General features: G+C 36.8%; 1 protein-coding gene across 1 annotated transcript in view; it reads left to right on the top strand.

Annotated features, from left to right (window-relative positions):
- LOC150089168 (UDP-N-acetylglucosamine transferase subunit ALG13-like) overlaps positions 1-19732 on the top strand; it is a 159044-nt gene that overhangs the window by 122371 nt on the left and 16941 nt on the right. The window contains exon 10 of the mRNA XM_090389615.1: positions 11934-11992. Coding sequence (XP_090245741.1) covers positions 11934-11992 — 59 coding nt within the window. The remainder of the gene's footprint in view (positions 1-11933; positions 11993-19732) is intronic.

Below are 19732 nucleotides of genomic sequence, written 5' to 3'. Positions count from 1 at the left end.
AAGGATTGGGTTAGTATTTGCACCGACAGCACCGCTTCTATTAGAGGTTGAGTTAAAATGAATGCTGACACATGATGACCATTGTTATATTCACCGTGAAGCCATTGTTGCCAGATCTTTGCCATCTGCTCTTAGAATTGTTCCGGATGAGTTATTCTAAAGGTCGATAACTTCATCAAATCATGGTCCATCAATTTGTGGCTTTTTCCATTTTGTCAGGAATTGGGATCTGAATGCACCACACTCCTGCTACATACAGAAGTATGGTGGTGTCACATGGTAAAGTGGTAATGTGCCTTTTTGAAAAGGGGGAGGTACAGACATTTTTATGCAGAGTTATTTGTAGATGATGAATGGGTAACTAAGTTGGCATATCTTTCCGATATTTTTGTTCGCTTGAATGAGCTGAACCAAAAAATGCAAGGCAAGAAAAAATCTTTTTAAGAGTATGGATAAGATTCAAAACAATCAGAATAAGCTGAGTTTGTGAATACAGCGCATTGCAAATTGAGATGGCCATTTAAGATGTTTCCAACTGTATGGTCACTTGCTGCTATTAATAAAGTGGTGATGGATTTCATTAAAGAACATTTAAATAACTTGCATCAGAAGTTCAAGAATTATTTTGGAGCGTTGAAGATTTCGACTGGGTTCGTGATCCATTTGTTGCAGATGCCAAATCTCTTCCATTGAATATACCAGAGGAACTAACAGAACTGAAGGTGTACAGAACATTGCAATTAAAGCATCGTGAAATGCAGTTGGATACATTTTGGTAGCCAGTAAGGAAAGAATACGTGGCTAGCTCTGAGATGGCAGTTGTGTTATTCCATTTTTAACTACATGTTTGTGTGAACTGCACTTCATTTCTTCATTGATGAAGAAATGAAGCTTGCATAGCCAACAATTCTGTCACGCATCAGTGTTCAGCAAAGCAGGCACATAGATTTGGTGTAAAACTAATGCATGAGCCAATTTCTGTGGGATTAATAATGAATCTTTTGTGACTTATATAGCATATTTATATTAACATTGCCATAAACTAAGCTTTTTGGGAGATTAACATTTTGACGTGCCATGTTGTCATGGATAACTTAAGGTGTTCTGCAAAGAGAAAAAGGTTGCGGAACACCGGTATAAATGACCAACCCAAGTTTCAGTCGAGTATCTGTTAAGTTAAAATCTTCCATTATAATACATTCTAAATTTCCGGCTTGTGCCATGTGTTTGTACAGTTATTCGTTATACCCATTTGGCATATAATGCACTCCCACTCCCATTTATTCCCAGTAATTTAACACTGAACTGACTTAGCATTGCACTGGCCGCATCATATCAACTAGATGTACTACCTTAAATTTGCTTGCTTTTTTTGTTGTTTTTACTTAAGAGCATAACTCTCCCACTATTGTTTCTGTACTCGTACTCCCGATATTCAAATTCTGCATCCCTTATGTCTGAGTGGCATCATGTTCTCTTAATCTTCCTACAATGTTTACATTTGATGACTTAATACTTTAAATTCATCAAATTTTTGACTATGCTCCTAGCATTAGTGTGCATATGCAACTGTTTTCACTCTTAGTAACTCTAACACAGCCCATGTATTTGCTTATTTCATGAGAACTGCAAGCAGGCATTGCAATCCCTGACACCTTGCTTTCCAGGTTGCTGCTTGTTAGTTTTTTAGTATTTTCATCTCTTCCCCCCAATCTTTTAGGCTATTCATTCCACTTTGAGAGCATCAGCAAATATTCTTGCCATCCTATCCCTATAACAACTCTCCCCTATTAACAAGCACAAATGTACTACAAAAACTCATATCCCATTAGCATTAGTAGAGGCATATGATGCAAGTAAACAAGCTTATTAGCACGACCAAAAAAAACAGACACCTCCCAAAAAAAACCAACACCTCTGAAACATCCTGCATCTTGATGCAGGATGTTTCAGAGACTGCTGGGAGTCATTGCAGTACAAGTAAACACATGGGTTGTGTTAGGGTAACTAAGAATAGGAACAGATGCATGTATACTTGTGTGTACACCAATGCAAGGAGTTTGGTAAATGAATTTGAGGTATCGCTCAAAGCATCAAAGGCAGATATTGTTGGGATATCCGAGACGTGGTGTCACACAGATATAAGGAATGCAGAACTAGAATTTGGGGAGTACAACATCTACAGAAAGGATAGACAGGATAGGAAGGGAGGAGGGGTTATGCTATTAGTTAAGAAACACATAAAAACCAAGGAAGTGAAGCCAGTCAACATCGCTAGACAGTGCAGTGTTGAGTCAGTTTGGTGTGACATAAGCACTGGGAGATCAAAATTGAGAGTAGGAGTGTGCTATAGGGCTAATGACTCTGATGAGTATAATAAGAAATTGTACAGGGAAATAGTGGACCAGTAAATCAGAGTTTTATAATGGGGAAATTTTAATTTCCCAGATATTGACTGGAATTTGTGGGTTGGTCACTCACACACTAGCAAGGCTTTTGTGGATTTATTGGATGATTGTTCTCTACATTAGCATGTTCAGGAGGCAACTAGAGGGAATAATATTCTTGATTTGATTATCAGTAGCGATTCTTCATGCACTAAGAATCTGCAGATAACGGAACCATTAGGTGGCAGTGATCACAGTGTGCTGAAGTGGAATTTACTGAAAGAGGTAACTACCATCAGTGGTAAAGGGAAGGGTTATTGTTTTCGTAAAGGCGACTACGATGGTCTGAACAGTATTTAAATTCTATACAGTACTGATGATGTTACAAACAGCAAATTCAAAATGGGAAGCATTCAAAGAACTTATCTTGGAAGCTACTAGGCTTTACATACCAACTAAGAATTATTGTTCAAGATTTAGGCCTAAATGGATGTCAGATAAACTAATGAGACATGGCAGATAAGAAAACTGCATGGGATACATAACTTAACACGTGACACAGCCTATGATAGATATAAGCTGGTCTGTAACAAAGTCACAAAGGAGGTTAAGCAGGCAAAGGCAGATTATGAGAAATCTTTGACAAAGGATGGAAAGGCACCTCCGTAGCCAGGTGGGAAGGAGCAGCAGTGCATAGCACACGCTTCTTGATTAGACCAGGGTTCGAGCCCGTCACCACCAAATACGGAGGATGCGGAAAGGTCAGGGAATGACCACAGCATATCCCGGAGCAATATGGCCTTAGCTGCTAATGCTCCTAAATAACAAACAACAACAACGGATGGAAAGAAAAACAGCAAACAGTTGTTTACTTATGTAAGCTCTAGAAGGAAGGGGATGAATCAGATTGGTCCACTTGATATTGATGGTTCAACTGTTGATGATCCTGCTCAGGTAGCTAACAAACTAAATTAATATTTTGCATTGACATTCACACATGAGGAGTTATTCAGTGAGGAGTTATTCAGCGAGGGAAATGCCAGAGGTGTATTCAACTCTAGCAGTAAGCTAGGTAATCTTGTAATAACTGAAAGTAAAGTGGAGAAGAAATTGTTGAAGATAAACATAAGAAAGGCACCTGGGGGGAATGGGATCTATCTAGTTATATTAAAGGAGGCAGCAAAGGAAGTAAGCAAACCCTTAGCCATAATTATGAGAGCTTCCTTGGACTCAGGGGAAGGTACCCATAGACTGGAGATGTGCAAATGTGACCCCAATTCACAAAGGAGGATCAAAGGCTGACACAAGTAATTATAGACCTGTGAGTTTAACTTCTGTTCCAGGAAAATTTAATGGAGGTACTGGTTAAAGAAGCACTGCAGGATCATCTATACAAGACTTCAGTTATATCTCGGACACAGCATAGTTTTGTTAAGGCGAAGTCTTGCCTGACCAATTTGATTGGATACTATGATGCAGTCACAAAAGAGCTGGATGCAGGGAATAACTTTGATATTATATACTTGGATCTTAGAAAGGCTTTTGATACTGTTGCACTTAATGAATGCTGCACATATTGGAGCAGTGTGGCATTGGAGGCAAATTGCTGCTATGGATAAAGGGGTGGTTGAGGGGGAGAAGACAGTGGTAATCAATGGACACTGCTCATTGTGGACTACTGTTATTAGTGGAGTCCCTCAGGGTTCAGTGTTGGATCCATTATTGTTTTCTGTATTTATAAATAATATGGTATGTCAAGCTTAATGTCCAAGTTTGCAGATGATACAAATGTTGGCAGGGTTGTTAAGGACACTACTGAGCAGCAATAGGATCTGGAAAGGTTGAGCAGATGGGCTGAGAGGTGGCAAATGAAGTTTAACATTGATAAATATAAAGTACTACATATGGGGAAACAGCAACCCCAGAGCAACGTATCAACTCTGTGGTACTACGTTGACAGTGGTAGAGAATGAAAAGGACCTAGGAGTAATTTTGCAGACATATGAAGTTCTCTGAGCAGTGCAGACAGGCTGCATGAGTAGCTCATGGTGTCTTGTCAATGATATACAGAAATTACTGTGAGTTTAACTTCTGTTCCAGGAAAATTTAATGGAGGTACTGGTTAAAGAAGCACTGCAGGATCATCTATACAAGACTTCAGTTATATCTCGGACACAGCATAGTTTTGTTAAGGCGAAGTCTTGCCTGACCAATTTGATTGGTCAGGCAAGAGATAAGAAGGTGATTATTCCCTTGTATAAGACAACTGTCAGGCCACACCTTAAGTACTGAATACAGGTCTGGAGGCCTCATTTCAAGAAGGATGTAGAGCTGCTGGAACAAGTACAGAGAAGGGCAACAAGATTAGTGAATGCAACAAAGGGTTGCTCTTAGAAAGAAAGGCTTAAGTTTTGCAAATTACAGTGTCTTGAGACTAGGCACCAGCGAGGTGATCTGATCGAGGTGTATAAAGCCTTGAATGGTTTGAGCATGCTCAATGCCGATGGGATTCTTCCTCTTGCTCAGAATAATCACCTGAGAGGGCATAAATTCAAATTGAGGAAAGACAGATGTAGGATAGATGTGTGGAAATTTGCCTTTAGCCAGTGGATAGTTGGTTGGTGGAACAGACTTCCATCCCTTGTTGTGGAAGTTGATAGCCTAAATAAATTTAAGGCTCAGCTGGACAGGTATTTCGAACGAACGGAGGGGTGAAGTGGAAGTGGTTTTTTTTTTTTTTTTTTGGCTGATGCTGCATAAGCTTGGTTTCTTGCATCATATTCCTCTAATGCATCTCACCCACTCCAAATATTTGTCAAGTTCTGCCTTGGACTTATTTAAGTTGTTGACCTCCACTACAACACAGATGGAAGTTTTGTTCCAGCAATCAACCACCTACTGGCTAAAGGCAAATTTCTGCACATCTATTCTACAATTGTCTTTCCTCGATTTGAATTTATGCAAAAAGACGAATCCCATCAGCATGAAGCTTGCTCAAACCATTCAAGTCCTTATACACCTCAATCAGATCACCTTGCAGGTGCCTAGTCTCCAGACACTGTAATTTGCAAAATTTCAGCCTCTCTTCATAAGAACAAGCCTTTGTCCCATCCACTAATCTTGTTGCCCTTCTCTGTACTTGTTCCAGCAGCTCTACATCCTTCGTAAAATGAGGCTTCCAGACTTTTATATAGTACTGAATGTGTGACCTGACCATTGCCTTATACAAAGGGATAATCACCTCCTTATCCCTGCTAGAAAAATTCCTGTATATCATTGACAAGATGCCTTGACCTATGCTCTGTCTGTACTGCACTGCTCAGAAATCTTCATATCTGACTGCATGATTTCCCCCAGATCCTTTTCATTCTTTATCATCATGAGTGTACCACCCAGTTTTTACATTACTCTGGGGTTGCTGCTACCCATATGCTGTACTTTACATTTGTCAATGTTAAACTTCAGTTGCAATAGCATACTGTCATTAGCAGTAATTGAGGCATATGATGCAAGAAAGCAAGCTTATAGAGCATCAGCCAAAAAATAAAAAAATAAATAAATCCCTTCCTCGTTCACCCATCCAATCACTCTAAATGTTAGTCTAGTTCAGCCTTAAATTTCTTTAAGATATCAACTTCCACAACAACAAATGGAAGTCTGTTCCAGCAATCAACTACCCACTGGCTAAAGAAAAACATCCACACATCTATTCTACAACTGTCTTTCCTCAATCTGAATCTATGCCACCTCAGGTTCTTAATCTGAGCAAGCGGAAGTATCCTATCAACATTGAGCCTGCTGCAACCATTTAAGGCCTTGTACACCTCGATCAGATCACTTCGAAGATACCTAGTCTCCAATGCTGTAACTTAGAGAATTTAAGCCTCTCTTGGTAAGGGAACCCCTTTGTTCCTCTCACCAATCGTGTTGCCTTTCTCTGTATTAGTTTTAGCAACTCTACATCCTTCCTAAAATGAGGCCTCCTGACTTCTACACAGTACTCAACGTGTGGCCTGACCATTGACTTATACAAAGGTATAATCACCTCCTTGTCTCTGCTAGCAAAATTCCTATATATCATTAACAAAATTCCATCACCTGCTCTGTCAGCCTGTATACACTGCTCAGAGAACTTCATATCCAACTGCACAAATACCACCATGCTTTTTTCATTTTCCATCTCCCTGAGTGTAGTACCACACAGTTGGTAAATTTCTCTTGGCTTACTGCTACCCATATGCAGTACTTTGCATTTGTCAATATTAAACTTCAGTTTTCACTTCTCAGCCCATCTAACTAACTTTTCTAGATCCTGTTGTAGTAGCATACTGTCTTTACTATCATTAAAAACCCTGCCAACATTTGTATCATCTGCAAACTTAGAGATTAAGCCTGATATACCTTCATCAATATCGTTAATAAATATACAAAACAATGGACCCAGCACCAAACCCTGAAGGACTCCACTAATAACATTAGTCCACATCTTGTCCCACTCAACCATGCCTTTATGCATAGCAGCATTTTGCCATTAATGCCATACTGCTCCAATTTGTACAGTAATCTTCCATATGCAACAGTATCAAAAGTTTCCTAAGATCCAAGTATATGATACAAAATTATTTTTTACATCCAGTTCCTTTGTAGCCACAGTATCCAATCAAATTGGTCAGACAAGACTGGTTACCCTAAGACTGCCCTTGTATTTACTAGCTTCCCTGTAGAAGCAGTCTCACCTGTTGACAAGACTCGTCATATACTCCTAGTTGCCTCCATAGCCAGGTGGGAAGGAGCAGCAGTGCGTAGCACACACTTCTTGATTAGACCGAGGTTCGAGCCCATCACCACCAAATACGGAGAATGCGGAAAGGTCCGGGAATGACCACTGCATATCCCGGAGCAATATAGCCTTGGTTGCTAATGCTCCTAAAAACCAAATAAATAACTAACTAACCATATACTTCCTCCTGTTGTGTATGAGCAGAATTGTAGACACTTTCAAATTTTTCTCAACATTATCCACTACTTATTAAGTAAATCATCATATTTGGAAAGATGATAGTTGTTCTATGCTAACATCAACTTTTCTCCAGTAGACATACCCATTTCGTATTCCCTTTTTCTTTTTACGAAGCATATGTCATGCTTAACTGACATGGGTACCTTTGCTGGTCTCTGGGCAGGTGAGTGCTTGATGGGTCCCTTGTTAATTTCTCCATGGGCATCAACCTTATTTCTAAATAATAGTACTGATTTTTAGCTTTAGTAAATATCAAAAAAGTATGCTAGCCTACATTATTAGAACATTTTGAGCTGCTTGTTTATTACAATTTCAAGTACTAGTTACCACTGATGCTTACTACACATAAGTTACTAATTATGAGATATGAAATTTATGTAAAAATTGCTGGTAACAAAAGGATCAATGAATATTAGGTCTTAACTTATTAAAAGTCTTTAGCTAATTTTAAAAATAAACTAAGAAACATAACTGGGATTATTAAAACTGTTTTTGAACACAATTTATTATATTCAGTAAAAAAACAGCAGAATTTTCAAACGCTTGCATGTTTTTTAAGAGTCCAGTTTTTCTATGGTAGTATTTGTAACATCAAACCAGGATTGAGAATATTATTCAGACTAAAGATTAGACCTACTGCATGTGTATTTAATAGGTTTTATGTACAGAGTAGGTTTTTGGATTGAAAGCCTTTTTGTAACTTCCTTTATCTGAATACTGTGTTTATATGGTATAGTGTGATTATTAATGAATATACCTCCATTTTCCTGAGTATGAACAACAGCATATATGTGGGAATATGAATTTTTTTTTATCACAAAGATAAACTTAATAAAAAATAAGTAAATGGAGAAATAAGATGTAACAGTCATTAATATTAATTCTGTTATGATCCAAATTCCATTGTTTTCAGTTAACAAAGATATCACACTGCCTGTTTAAAATCATTTCAAACTGCTTTAGTGTGAGTGAGTGAGAAGAGTTAATTTGCTTTTAAGGTATTGAAAGTTCATTGTGCAAGTTAGTGACGTTTTTAAAGTAATAATTTAAAGAAAAAAATTTAAGTAGATATAGTAGGAAAAATTGACAGCTGGCAGCTTATATACTATATTTTCTCAAATGCCCTGTACATTTTTTGTTTCTATTAATAAAAAACTACAAAAAAATTTTGGGTGCATGGCTTATTCACTGCTTAAATCCAAAACTTTGGATTTTTTCCTGAGGTAGTGGTTGCTTAAGCAAATGTTGACACTTTGTTGCTATTGACTTTTGTATTCTTACTAACAGTTTTTATTAACTTAAGTGTTTTTATTCACCCATCTATCCATCACCTGAAACCATTTTGTTTATTATGTACTTAAGAAAAGGAAACTTAGAATCCAGGCTGTGCAAATGGGGATGTATATGATGTGTTGCATTAATGGCCCTGATATGGGAGACCCCAGTTGAGGGAGCCATCCAAGTCTCAAGATAAATAAACGAGACCCCTTTTGGATCCGGGCACCCAAGTACCTTTGGATGGCCCTGCTTAGATTGTTGCACTGAATCAAAAGTTTAATTTTTGTTTTCTGGAAATGAACATGTTTGATTTCTTAGCAAGTGTGATTTATGATGAAACTGAAACAAAGATACGGTAGAATCTCACTAATACAAAGTTCAAGGGACCTAAATTTTCACGTTTTATAATAATTGAGGTCCCACAAAAGTGTCAATTTTACTTTTATTTATTTATTTTTTGGTACATACTGGATGTCTAAAGAATAATAATAATATCAAAAATAAATTAATAAAATAAAAACTTGTCAAAAGCCTAATAGGAATAACATATATTTTAAAGATTTTATTTTATTTGTTATGATAAACTAAGAGAAAAGCAATATTAACAGAATGAAAATATTGTACAGTATATATTTTGATATATACAATATTTTAGTATCACAGTAAAAAGAATTACAATCTTAATATAGATGGAGACATACAAACCATTAACTTTTTAATATATTAATCTAATTTAAAGAAAGAATCCAATGTTGTTTGCAAGGTTTTTGTCCTATATGCATTTTTACAGCACAGACGGTATCAAATGCAATAGCACAGACGGTATCAAATGCAATAGTTGTTTCTTTTTCAACATTACTGCAGGCAAACACATTCTCTGTTCAATGCATTTTGGGCATCTTTTTTAGATGGTAGTGTGCGCGCTTTTTCGCTGTTGCTGATAACAAAAACAGCATAGTTTTTGTGTGGTACCCAGCAGCTCTTCTGGTGTTGGTATTGCAGTGGTAGCAACTTCATCATCCACCTTCACAAACTATTCAAATTTGCCAACAAAATTCATATACTCCTTCAAATTCCTCCATTCCTCACTGTTGCTATCACATTGGTCCAGTTTTTTGATGATGTTCTCTCCAAAGCCACTCTTTCTGAAGCAGTTGATTTTTATACTTGATGTAATACTTTCCCAAGCAATAACAAGATTATGGATAGCATTCAAGACATTCCCACATGGCTGAAAATTGTTCCCTCCTATGTTGCGGATCAGGCAGGCTCTATATGCTCTCTTCAGGTTATAAATAATGCCTTGATCCAGTAGTCACTGGGGGTAAATTCAACAGCTGTATATTTGTCAACTTAAGTGTCTTGGCAGAATGTGCTATATAACAGTCTAGAATCATCAAAATGTTCCTTTTTTCTGAAACCATTCTTCTGTCCAACTTTGATAACCAAGACTGAAAAATTTTGACCGTAAGCTAAGCACTTCTATTGGTCTCATAATCACAGGGAAGTTAACTGCTTTAAAACATCTTGGCTTGGAAAACTTACCAATCACAAGTGGGTGTAGTTTTGTACTGCCATCTGAATTGCAACATAACAGAACAGTGAGTTTTTGTTTCCTTAATTTTCCACAATAACAAGACTCCTTGAACAGCAAAAGTTTTGTTTGGCAGCAAATTATAAAATAAACCTGTCTCATTGAGATTAAAAATATCCTTTGCCTCATTTTTCAAGGATGGACCATACAGAACACAACCAGTCTGTAGCCTTTCCTTTGTCGACTAATCCAAACTCACCGCATACATTTTTTGAAACCAAGCTATTCTTGTTTTTAAATCTTTGGAGCCAGCCACTGCTGCATTTAAAGTCACTAATCATATGTTGCTGAGCTAGATATTTTGCCTTTTCTTGCAAAATTAGACCTGATATTGGCAAATTAGTTGCACGCATTTGTTGGTACCACTGAAAGTTTTGTTTTAAGCTCCTTGTGTTTTGCACCACGAATTTGTTTCCTGTTTTTCATCGCTGCTCCAGTGTCATGCACTTAGTCTTTTTTGGTTTTTCAGTATTGCAAATAAAGTAGGTAAAGGGATGTTGTATTCCTTTGCAATGTTCGTTTTGGTTCTTTCCAGGCTTAATTCTGTCCATCTATGTTTTGTCGCCATAACACCGCTAGATAAGATTTAATATAAACAAATTTTAAATTAATTTAAAGACAAGTTCCAAAAAGCTCAGATAAAATGGCACAAAAAATAGATTGCTGTATACGATAGCAAAAGACTCTTTGAACTGGGGTAACAATTACAACTGATCTTATTCCCGTGGAGAGCGAGGGAGTGCATGTGAACAACTTAGAAAAAATTTTATTCTTTTGTTAATTTAATAACTCCATCCTTCAGAAAGATGTTTTTCAGAGTGCACTTTACGTTGTAGCTACCATAAACTGCTTTTGTTTACACAACTAATTTCTAACAAGTCAGTGCCATCCTTCGGGAAGCAGGGAGCCAAGTGGCTTGGGGAATAATCGGATTACTCTGCCAAGATTTGTATTAAACATACAAAATGACAATATTTATTTCTCACGGGATGAAAAAGAACTTTAATACATATCAAACGAATTTTGTAATAAACAAATATTTACATAGAAAAGCCTATCCTTTCGCAGGGGAATGGTATGCGTTTCTATATAAACGAGTACTTTGTATAAACAGAGTTTTTGTATTAACAAGAATATCATTTGCTTCTTGAGAAATAAAAAGGAGTTTTGTCACCTTCCTTTACTCCTGATAAAAATTGCCTGGCTTACTTCATGCAGTTGACGATTAAGTTTTGCTAGTAAATGTAACATGTATAGTATTGTGTATATGTTCTGCTAAACAAGAGTACTAAAGGCATCTGGTTATGATCTCTGATACTTAGCAAAAAAAACTGAATAATTCAAGAAATTAGAAATTGTGCTGCTAGTAAAAAAATAATTTACATAAAAAAAAAACCCTTAATGCTTATAAAGAAGTTGCATGGTATTCAAGAAAATGTAGTACATGTTATGGGAGAAAATTTTAAAATTTTGAACTGTAATTTGTACTGGTGACTTTTACTCTTGCAATAATTGTAAACAGTTTTGATATGACATATATTGTATGTGATGCAGAATCATTATTATTCATTGACAGTGATAAGTAAATATTTCTTTTCATTTGTTACTTTAAACAAATATAATAAGCTAGTTATGGAACAACTTTATTTTCTAGAACAACTGAGATATGATCAATGGGTGATTCCAGAGTTTGCCCCTGGAGTGAAATGTCTGGTGAGTTTGAAGAAAAAATTTAACCATCAAAGTGGCCATTAGAATATAACAAATAAGTTTCATTATGAAGTTATTGTACATTATCATGTTAGCTGATAAACAGACCAAAATATTGGTTATAAAATGATCCACAGTCCTCCGAGCAAAGAGCAGTCTCTTTCTAAAATGATCCTGCTCATTTCTGTATTAAGTTAGGCCTAGTTAGGTAATTCTAAGATATGCAGCCAGCTATTGCAATAAGCTTCTCATCAAGCTGCTGTCCCTAGTTGTTTCATGTTAGAAGTGGGTAGAGGACTAAGTTGTCATATTGGTGTTGTCTGAATGTGATACTTCTTCTGTAGAAGATTATTTTTTCATTCTTTGGATAGCATGGGGTATGCAATATAAGTTGCTAATTATAGTGCTCCTAGGACACTGCAGATTTCAATTGCTAAATAATATCTAGTGGAGGTTGGATGGGCAATTGTTTCAATTTTCCACTAATCAAGGATTATATTTTATGCAAAATACATAAAGGAATCATTTCAAAGTTGAACAATATTGAATATTTCTGTATTATGTAAGTTAGAACTAAGGTCCTGTGTAGTGGCATGGTATGCATTGTCACCTGGATACCCAGACAGCTTATCTCGTGTTTTTTTCCCCCCATACATGGCTTTTTAATTGCCTATCCTACATATAACCTCCCACATTTAGTTAAATTTATAGACTAAATCTTAAGTGGGAGAAGCGAACACTGAATTTTATCATTTTAAATATCTGATCTGTGAGAAGAAAACTTGGTTTTTTTTTTTTTTGGTTTTTTTTTTACTATTTAGTCAATCGTTTGTTTTCATCTATCCCTGGGAACTCATTGTTGATAGTCTGAATTAGCTAATGAAATGGCAGGCCTTTTCATTTATCAATACAATTTCAGATAGAAAAACTAAAATGCTATGAATCTTTTTACCTTTTAATAGGTAACAAAAAGCTCTGCCTAACTGTTTACAATTCTCACTGTTATGAAGAAACTGTAAACAAGCTAAAATTCATATTAAGTTAAGGTATCCAGTGTGTGAAACTCGTAAGAAATCCTTCTGTCTTGAGTGTGGTGTCAAGTTTTCTGATCGGCATCACTCTCCATCAGCCTGCCTAGCATATTAAACATCTATAAATATGTATACTTGCATGTATACCAATGCTAGAAGTATAGTAAATAAATTTGATGAATTTGAAGTGTTGGTCAAGACATCAAAAGCAGAGATGTGGTGTCACACAGATATAAGGAATGCAGAACTCTAATTTGGGGAGTACTATGTGTATAGGAAGGGAGGAAGTGTTATGCTGTTAATTAAGAAAAACAAAATCAAACCAAGTGCTTCCAGTTGATACAGATGAACAGTGCACTGTTGAGTCAGTTTGGTGTGACATAAGCACTGTGAAAGCAAAAATAAGAGTAGGAGTGTGTTATAGGCTTAATGACTCGAATGAGTACAATGAACAATTGTACAGAGAAATAGTGGACTAGTAAATCAGAATGTCTTATGGGGGATTTTAACTTCCCAGATATTGACTGGAACTTATGGGTTGGTCACTCACACACTAGTAAGACTTGTGGATTCATTGGATGATTGTTTTCTGCAGCAGCATGGTCGAGAGGCAACCAGAGAGGGTAATACTCTTGATCTGGTTATCAGCAGTGATTATTCGTGTATTAAGAATTTGTAGATAAAGGAACCACTATGTGGCAGTGATCACAGTATACTGATGTGTGATTTACTTAAAGATATAATTACCATCATGGGGTAAAGGCAAGGGTTTTTGCTTCCGTAAAGGTGAGTACAGTGGGATCAACTGACTATGTTACCAACAGTCAATTCAAAGTGGGAAGCATTCAAGGAATTAATTGTGGATGCTACTAAAAGTTTCATACATATTAAGAAATATTGTTCAAGGTTTAGAACTAAATGAACTAATGAGACTCATGACAGAGAAGAAAAATGCATATAAATTATCAAGTGACTCAGAAACCTGTGGCAGATAGAAGCTAGTCTGTAATCAGGCCACAAAGGAGGTTAGGCAGGCAAAGGCAGATTACGAGAAATCTTTGGCAAAAGGTGCTAAGAAAAACAGCAAGGATTTCTTTACTTAATATAAACTCTAAAAGGAAGGGGATGAATCTGATTGGTCCACTTGATATTGATGGTTCGACTGTTGATGATCCTGCTCAGATAGCAAACAAACTGAATGACTATTTTCCATCTACATTCACACATGAGGAATTATTAAGGTTTGAAAATTTCAGAAGGTTATCAAATTGTAGCAGGGTGCTTAATGATTTTGTAATAACTCAGGTAGCTAACAAACTGAATATTTTGCATTGACATTCACACATGAGGAGTTATTCAGCGAGAGGTGAGGTGTATTCAGAGGTGTATTCAACTCTGGCAGTAAGCCAGAGAATCTTGTAATAACTGAGAGTAAAGTGGAGGAGAAATTTTTTAAGTTAAACATAAGAAAGGCACCTGGGGTGGATGGGATCTATCCAGTTATATTAAAGGAGGTGGCAAAGCAACTAAGCAAAACCTTAGCCATAATTATGAGAGAATCCTTGGACTCAGGGGAGGTCCCCACGGACTGGAGATGTGCAAATGTATCCCCAATTCACAAAGGGGGATCGAAGGTTGATACGAGTAATTACAGACCAGTTAGTTTAACTTCTGTTCAAGGTAAAATAATGGAGTCACTGATTAAAGATGTATTGCAGGATCATCTAGACAAGACTGCAGCAGTAATTCAGACACGGCATGGGTTTGTTAAGGGAAAGTCTTGTCTGACAAATTTGATAGGATATTATGATGTTGTTACAAAGGAACTGGATGCAAAAAATAATTTTGATATCATATATTTGGATTTCAGGAAAGCTTTTGACACTGTTGCGCATGGAAGACTATTGTACAAATTGGAGCAGAATGGTATTAAGGGTAAGTTGCTACAATGGATAAAAGGATGGTCGAGTGGGAGAAAACAGAGGGTGGTAATTAATGGGTGCTGCTCTTTGGGGGACTAATGTTATTAGTGGAGTCCCACAGGGTTCGGTGTTGGGTCCTCTGTTTTGTATGTTTATCGATGAAGGTATATCAGGCTTAGTGTTGAAGTTCGCAGATGATACAGAGGTTGGCAGGGTTGTTAATGACAGTAATGGCAGTGTTCTACTGCAACAGGATCTAGATAATTTGGTAGATGGGCTAAGAAGCGGAAACTGAAGTTGTACCTTGACAAATGCAAAATACTGAATATGGGTAGAAGTAACCCCAGAGAAATGTACCAACTGTGTGGTACTACACTTAAGGTGGTGGAAAACGAAAAAGACTTGGTGTAATTGTGTGGTGAGATACGAAGTTTTCTGAGCAATGCAGACAGGCTGCCAGGGCAGGTCATTAGGTTTTGTCAATGATATATAGGAATTTTGGTAGCAGGAAAAGGAGGTGATTGTCCCTCTGTATAAGGCAGTGGTGAGGCCACACCTTGAGTATTGCATACAGATCTGGAGGCCTCATTTTAGGAAGGATGTAGATTTGCTTGAGCATGTACAGAGAAGGACAACAAGATTGGTGAGGGGAATGAAGGGATCCTCTTACCAGGCGAGGCTTAAGTTCTGCAAATTGCAGTGGCTGGAGACTAGGCACCTGCGCGGCGATCTGATTGAGGTATATAAGGCCTTGAATGGGTTGAGCACACTGAATTCTGATGGATCTTTCCATTTGTTCAGATTACGAACCTAGGGGGCATAAATTCAAATTAAGAAAAGACAGATGTAGAATAGATGTGTGGAAATTTGCCTTTAGCCAGCAGATGGTTAATTGCTGGAACAAACTTCCATCTGTCATTGTGGAAGTTGATAGGTTAAATAAATTTAAGAACGATCTGGACAGGCATTTGGAGGGAATGGTTGTGTGTGTGTGTGTGTGTGTGTGTGTGTGTTTGGCTAATGCTGCATAAGCTCATACACTTGCTTTCTTGCATCACATGCTGCTGCTACTACTACTACCTGTTAATTTATATGCATCATATGCATTTTTCTTCTCTGCCACATGTGTAATTAGTATATCTGACCTCCATTTAGGCTTAACCTTGAACAATATTTCTTAGTTGGTATGAAAAGCTTAGTAGCTTCGAAGATTATTTCTTTTAATCCTTCCCATTTTGAATTTGGTGTTTGTAACATCATCAGTTGGTACCACCGTATAGAATTTAAATACAGTCTCAGACCACCATAGTCGCCTTTACAAAAGCAAAAACCCTTCCCTTTAACCCTGATGGTAGTTACCTCTGAGTAAATTCCACTTCAGCACACTGATCACTGCCACCTAGTGCTTCCTTTATCTTAAGATTCTTAATGCATGAAGAATCACTACTGATAATCATATCAAGAGTATTACTCCCTCTAGTTGTTTCACGAACATGCTGCTATAGAAAACAATCATCCAATAAATCCATAAAAGCCTTGCTAGGGTGTGAGTGACCAATCCACAAATTCCAATCAATCTCTGGGAAATTAAAATCCTCCATTATAAGACTGATTTACTGGCACACTATTTCTCTGTACAGTGGTTTATTATACTCATCAGAGTCATTAGGCCTAAAACATACTCCTCATTTTCCTTTCCCAGTGCTTGTGCCAAACAGTCTCAACATTGCATTGTTCACCAATATCAATTGGATGCATTTCCTTAGATTTGCTGTTTCTTAACTAACAACGTAACCCATCATCCCTTCCTGTCCTGTCTATCCTTTCTGTACACATTGTACTCCCCAAATTCCAATTCTATTTCTGTGTGACACCATGTCTCTGGTATCCCAACAATATCTGCCTTTGATGTCTTGACTAGCACTTCAAGCTCATCAAATGTATTAACTATACTCCTAGTATTGGTGTACATGCAAGTATACATGCACCTGTTTCTACTCTTAGTTTCCCTAACACAGCCCATGTATTTACTTGTTCAACTGACTCCCAGCAGTCCTGGAAATCCCCATTGCCTTGCTTTCCAGGCTGCTGCTCAGCTGCATTTCATTTTTCAATAGAAGCAGTGCAAGAATCACTTTCACCTCTGCCAGCGGCTACTGTTAATCTATTAGTCCTTATATCCCTCCAAGCTAGCAGTTTTCCGACCCACCTAACTCTGCCTCAATAGCATCAGCAAATACTCTTGCACCTTTTCTATTTAAGTGTATCCCATCTCTGTAGAAGCAGTCTCTCCTCTTAACAAGCACAGACCTGACTGAGAAAAATTCTATCCCTTGAGCCTTGCACCATCTGTCTCGGGCCGAATTGATCGACAAGGCTCTCATCATATACTCCCTCATATTGTGTCTGGGCAGAATTGCAGACACTTTCAAATTCAACCCTAACTCACAGCTTTTTTTTTTTTTTTTTTTTTCAACATTTAACTGTACTTTTTAAGTAATTCCACTGGTCTTCTACTCTTAATATCATTAGTGCCAATGTGTACAACAATATCACCCTTTGTGCCCTTAAAAGATGACAGGAAAAAACTTTTTGTGATTCATATTACATCTTTCTATAATCTGTAAATGATCCTGCAACAGGTTTTCAATAAAGAAAGACACCAGAGTAACAAAAAATTCGATTGTTTTAAGTTGTAACAAAATGTAAAGAATATTTTAAAAAAATAATAATAATAAATCTACAGCAATGAGTAACCTTTTTATTATTATAAAAACTGGACAACCTTTTGACTATCACAGACATCGTGTAAATCATTCAACATTTGTGAACAGAGGCAGACTGGTTCAAAAATTCTTATGGGGGAAAACTTTTAGTGGCCTCAAGTGTTTGTGGCCCTGTAATTGCACATTGGCCTTCGGCCCACTGGGGGTTTCACGGTAAGGCTTATGGCCAGTCCACCTCTGTTTGTCAATAGTCCATCATGTAAACTAATGAAAACCAGAATAATAAATTTACTTACATTTTCCAGCTTTCTATCACAAGTTAGAAAATGCTTGTAATGGGAGAATTTTTTTTCGTGCTCTGCTCTGAGAAACTCAAATGTAAAATTACTACACTTGTCAATGTAGAATCACAGAATAGTGCATAAGAGTTGCAGAACTTTCTGTCTGTGCCAATAAAGCAAAATGAAAATATCTGATTGGTTGAATTTTTTTTTTTGTTTCGTTTCCCACCCTTGTTTCTCCTTCAAGTAACTTTGCGACTTTTTCCCACCCCAAGCAAAAACAGAACAGATACATATAAATGTGTTAAAAGCGACAAAGTCCAGTCTTGTTGGCTTTATAGAAAGAAAGCAATAGACAAGTTGTGTGTTGATGTGAAAATAGTAAATGACCTCAAAACCATAAATTTAATGAAACTGCATGCTTTGGAGTGACATGTTGGATAAACAACTTGTGTGATCAAAACACTAATTTTGGGGTGACTGAAGTATAGATGTTTTACTCTTCCTTCTTATTGTTTAATTTGCTCTCTAAACACCAAGATAAATGCTAATTACACGAAGGGTTCCTCCCACTGCATTGGTCACTTACAGAACTTCATCGACATAGGTGAGGATCAAGGGATCTGGCAATTTAGATGTCATTTCAGATTTAAAAAAAAAAAAAAAAAAAATATACACATCTATGGTACTAAAACAACAACACTGGCCATAGCTAGGCTGTTGTGACAAATTTGTGTATTGTAAAATAAAACATGTTGCCCTGCGGCAACAATCAGCGTATCCACACACAAAAAAAATGCAAAATAAATTCAGCACTAGAATAAAATCGGATATGATGTACACACTGTGTGTATATTTGGCACTAGTTTTGCTGAATATTTCACGACTATCTTTTATTTGATACTATTTCTATAAACGTGGCACAGTCTAAACAATACTTGGATGGCTAGTCGTGGTGCTGATAAGAATGTGTTAAATTTAATTTTTTTAAAAAAATTTAGTTTATTAGTGAAATTTGTTAATTGTCTTAGAAATGAATCGGTCTTATTAATTTAATGGTCCCCTTTCAAGATCGGGCCCAAATGCAGCTGCATTGGAATAGTTATGCCACTGAACAAAATCATTTGGTTTTTCTGGAGATTGTCTTTCAATTAGCTGTTTGTACATTGAAAACCCCTTGAGAAAGTAGAGGAAGCAAAATGCCTCCTGGATTCTTTCTTTAATTTTGAAGTTTTGGTTAAGGGATGTATATCTCTCCCCCCCCCCCAAATGCACCCCAGCTCGCTTAATAACTTAATTAGGAAACATGGTTTTTCCATTATTAGTGGAACTATATATACTTCTTGTTTCTTTCCTTTAACTCCCCCCATATACAAAGGGGAGGGGAACCACAAAGTTCCCAAATTTACCTTTGTGCATGAGCTGGTATGCTTTATCATTGCATAATAAAGATTAAAAAAATATATATTGTACTGAATTTTTGAATATTTGCTGTAATGGGATTTCATTGCATTACAACATTGTCTTATTTTTCTGTTACCAGTAGTTTTTCATAAGATCCCATTAATTACGTGCATTTCTTTAGTTTGAGAATTCTCCATGAATAGACAGACCTACCTTACACCCCCACAAGTCTAAATCAAGAACTAATTATAATTAGAACATACTACACATTTTATAATGTTCTTATGCAGTGTAGTGTGAAGTTGTTTTCATAGTGATAATTTGATTAGTGTTCTTAACTATTATGAATAATTATCCTTATGGTCAGTATAATTCATTA

This window comes from Mastigoproctus giganteus, chromosome 2 (assembly GCF_048544385.1).
Source record: "Mastigoproctus giganteus isolate SK-2022 chromosome 2, ASM4854438v1, whole genome shotgun sequence".
Lineage (NCBI taxonomy): Eukaryota > Metazoa > Arthropoda > Arachnida > Uropygi > Thelyphonidae > Mastigoproctus > Mastigoproctus giganteus.
This window is presented reverse-complemented; position numbering and strand designations above follow the sequence as displayed.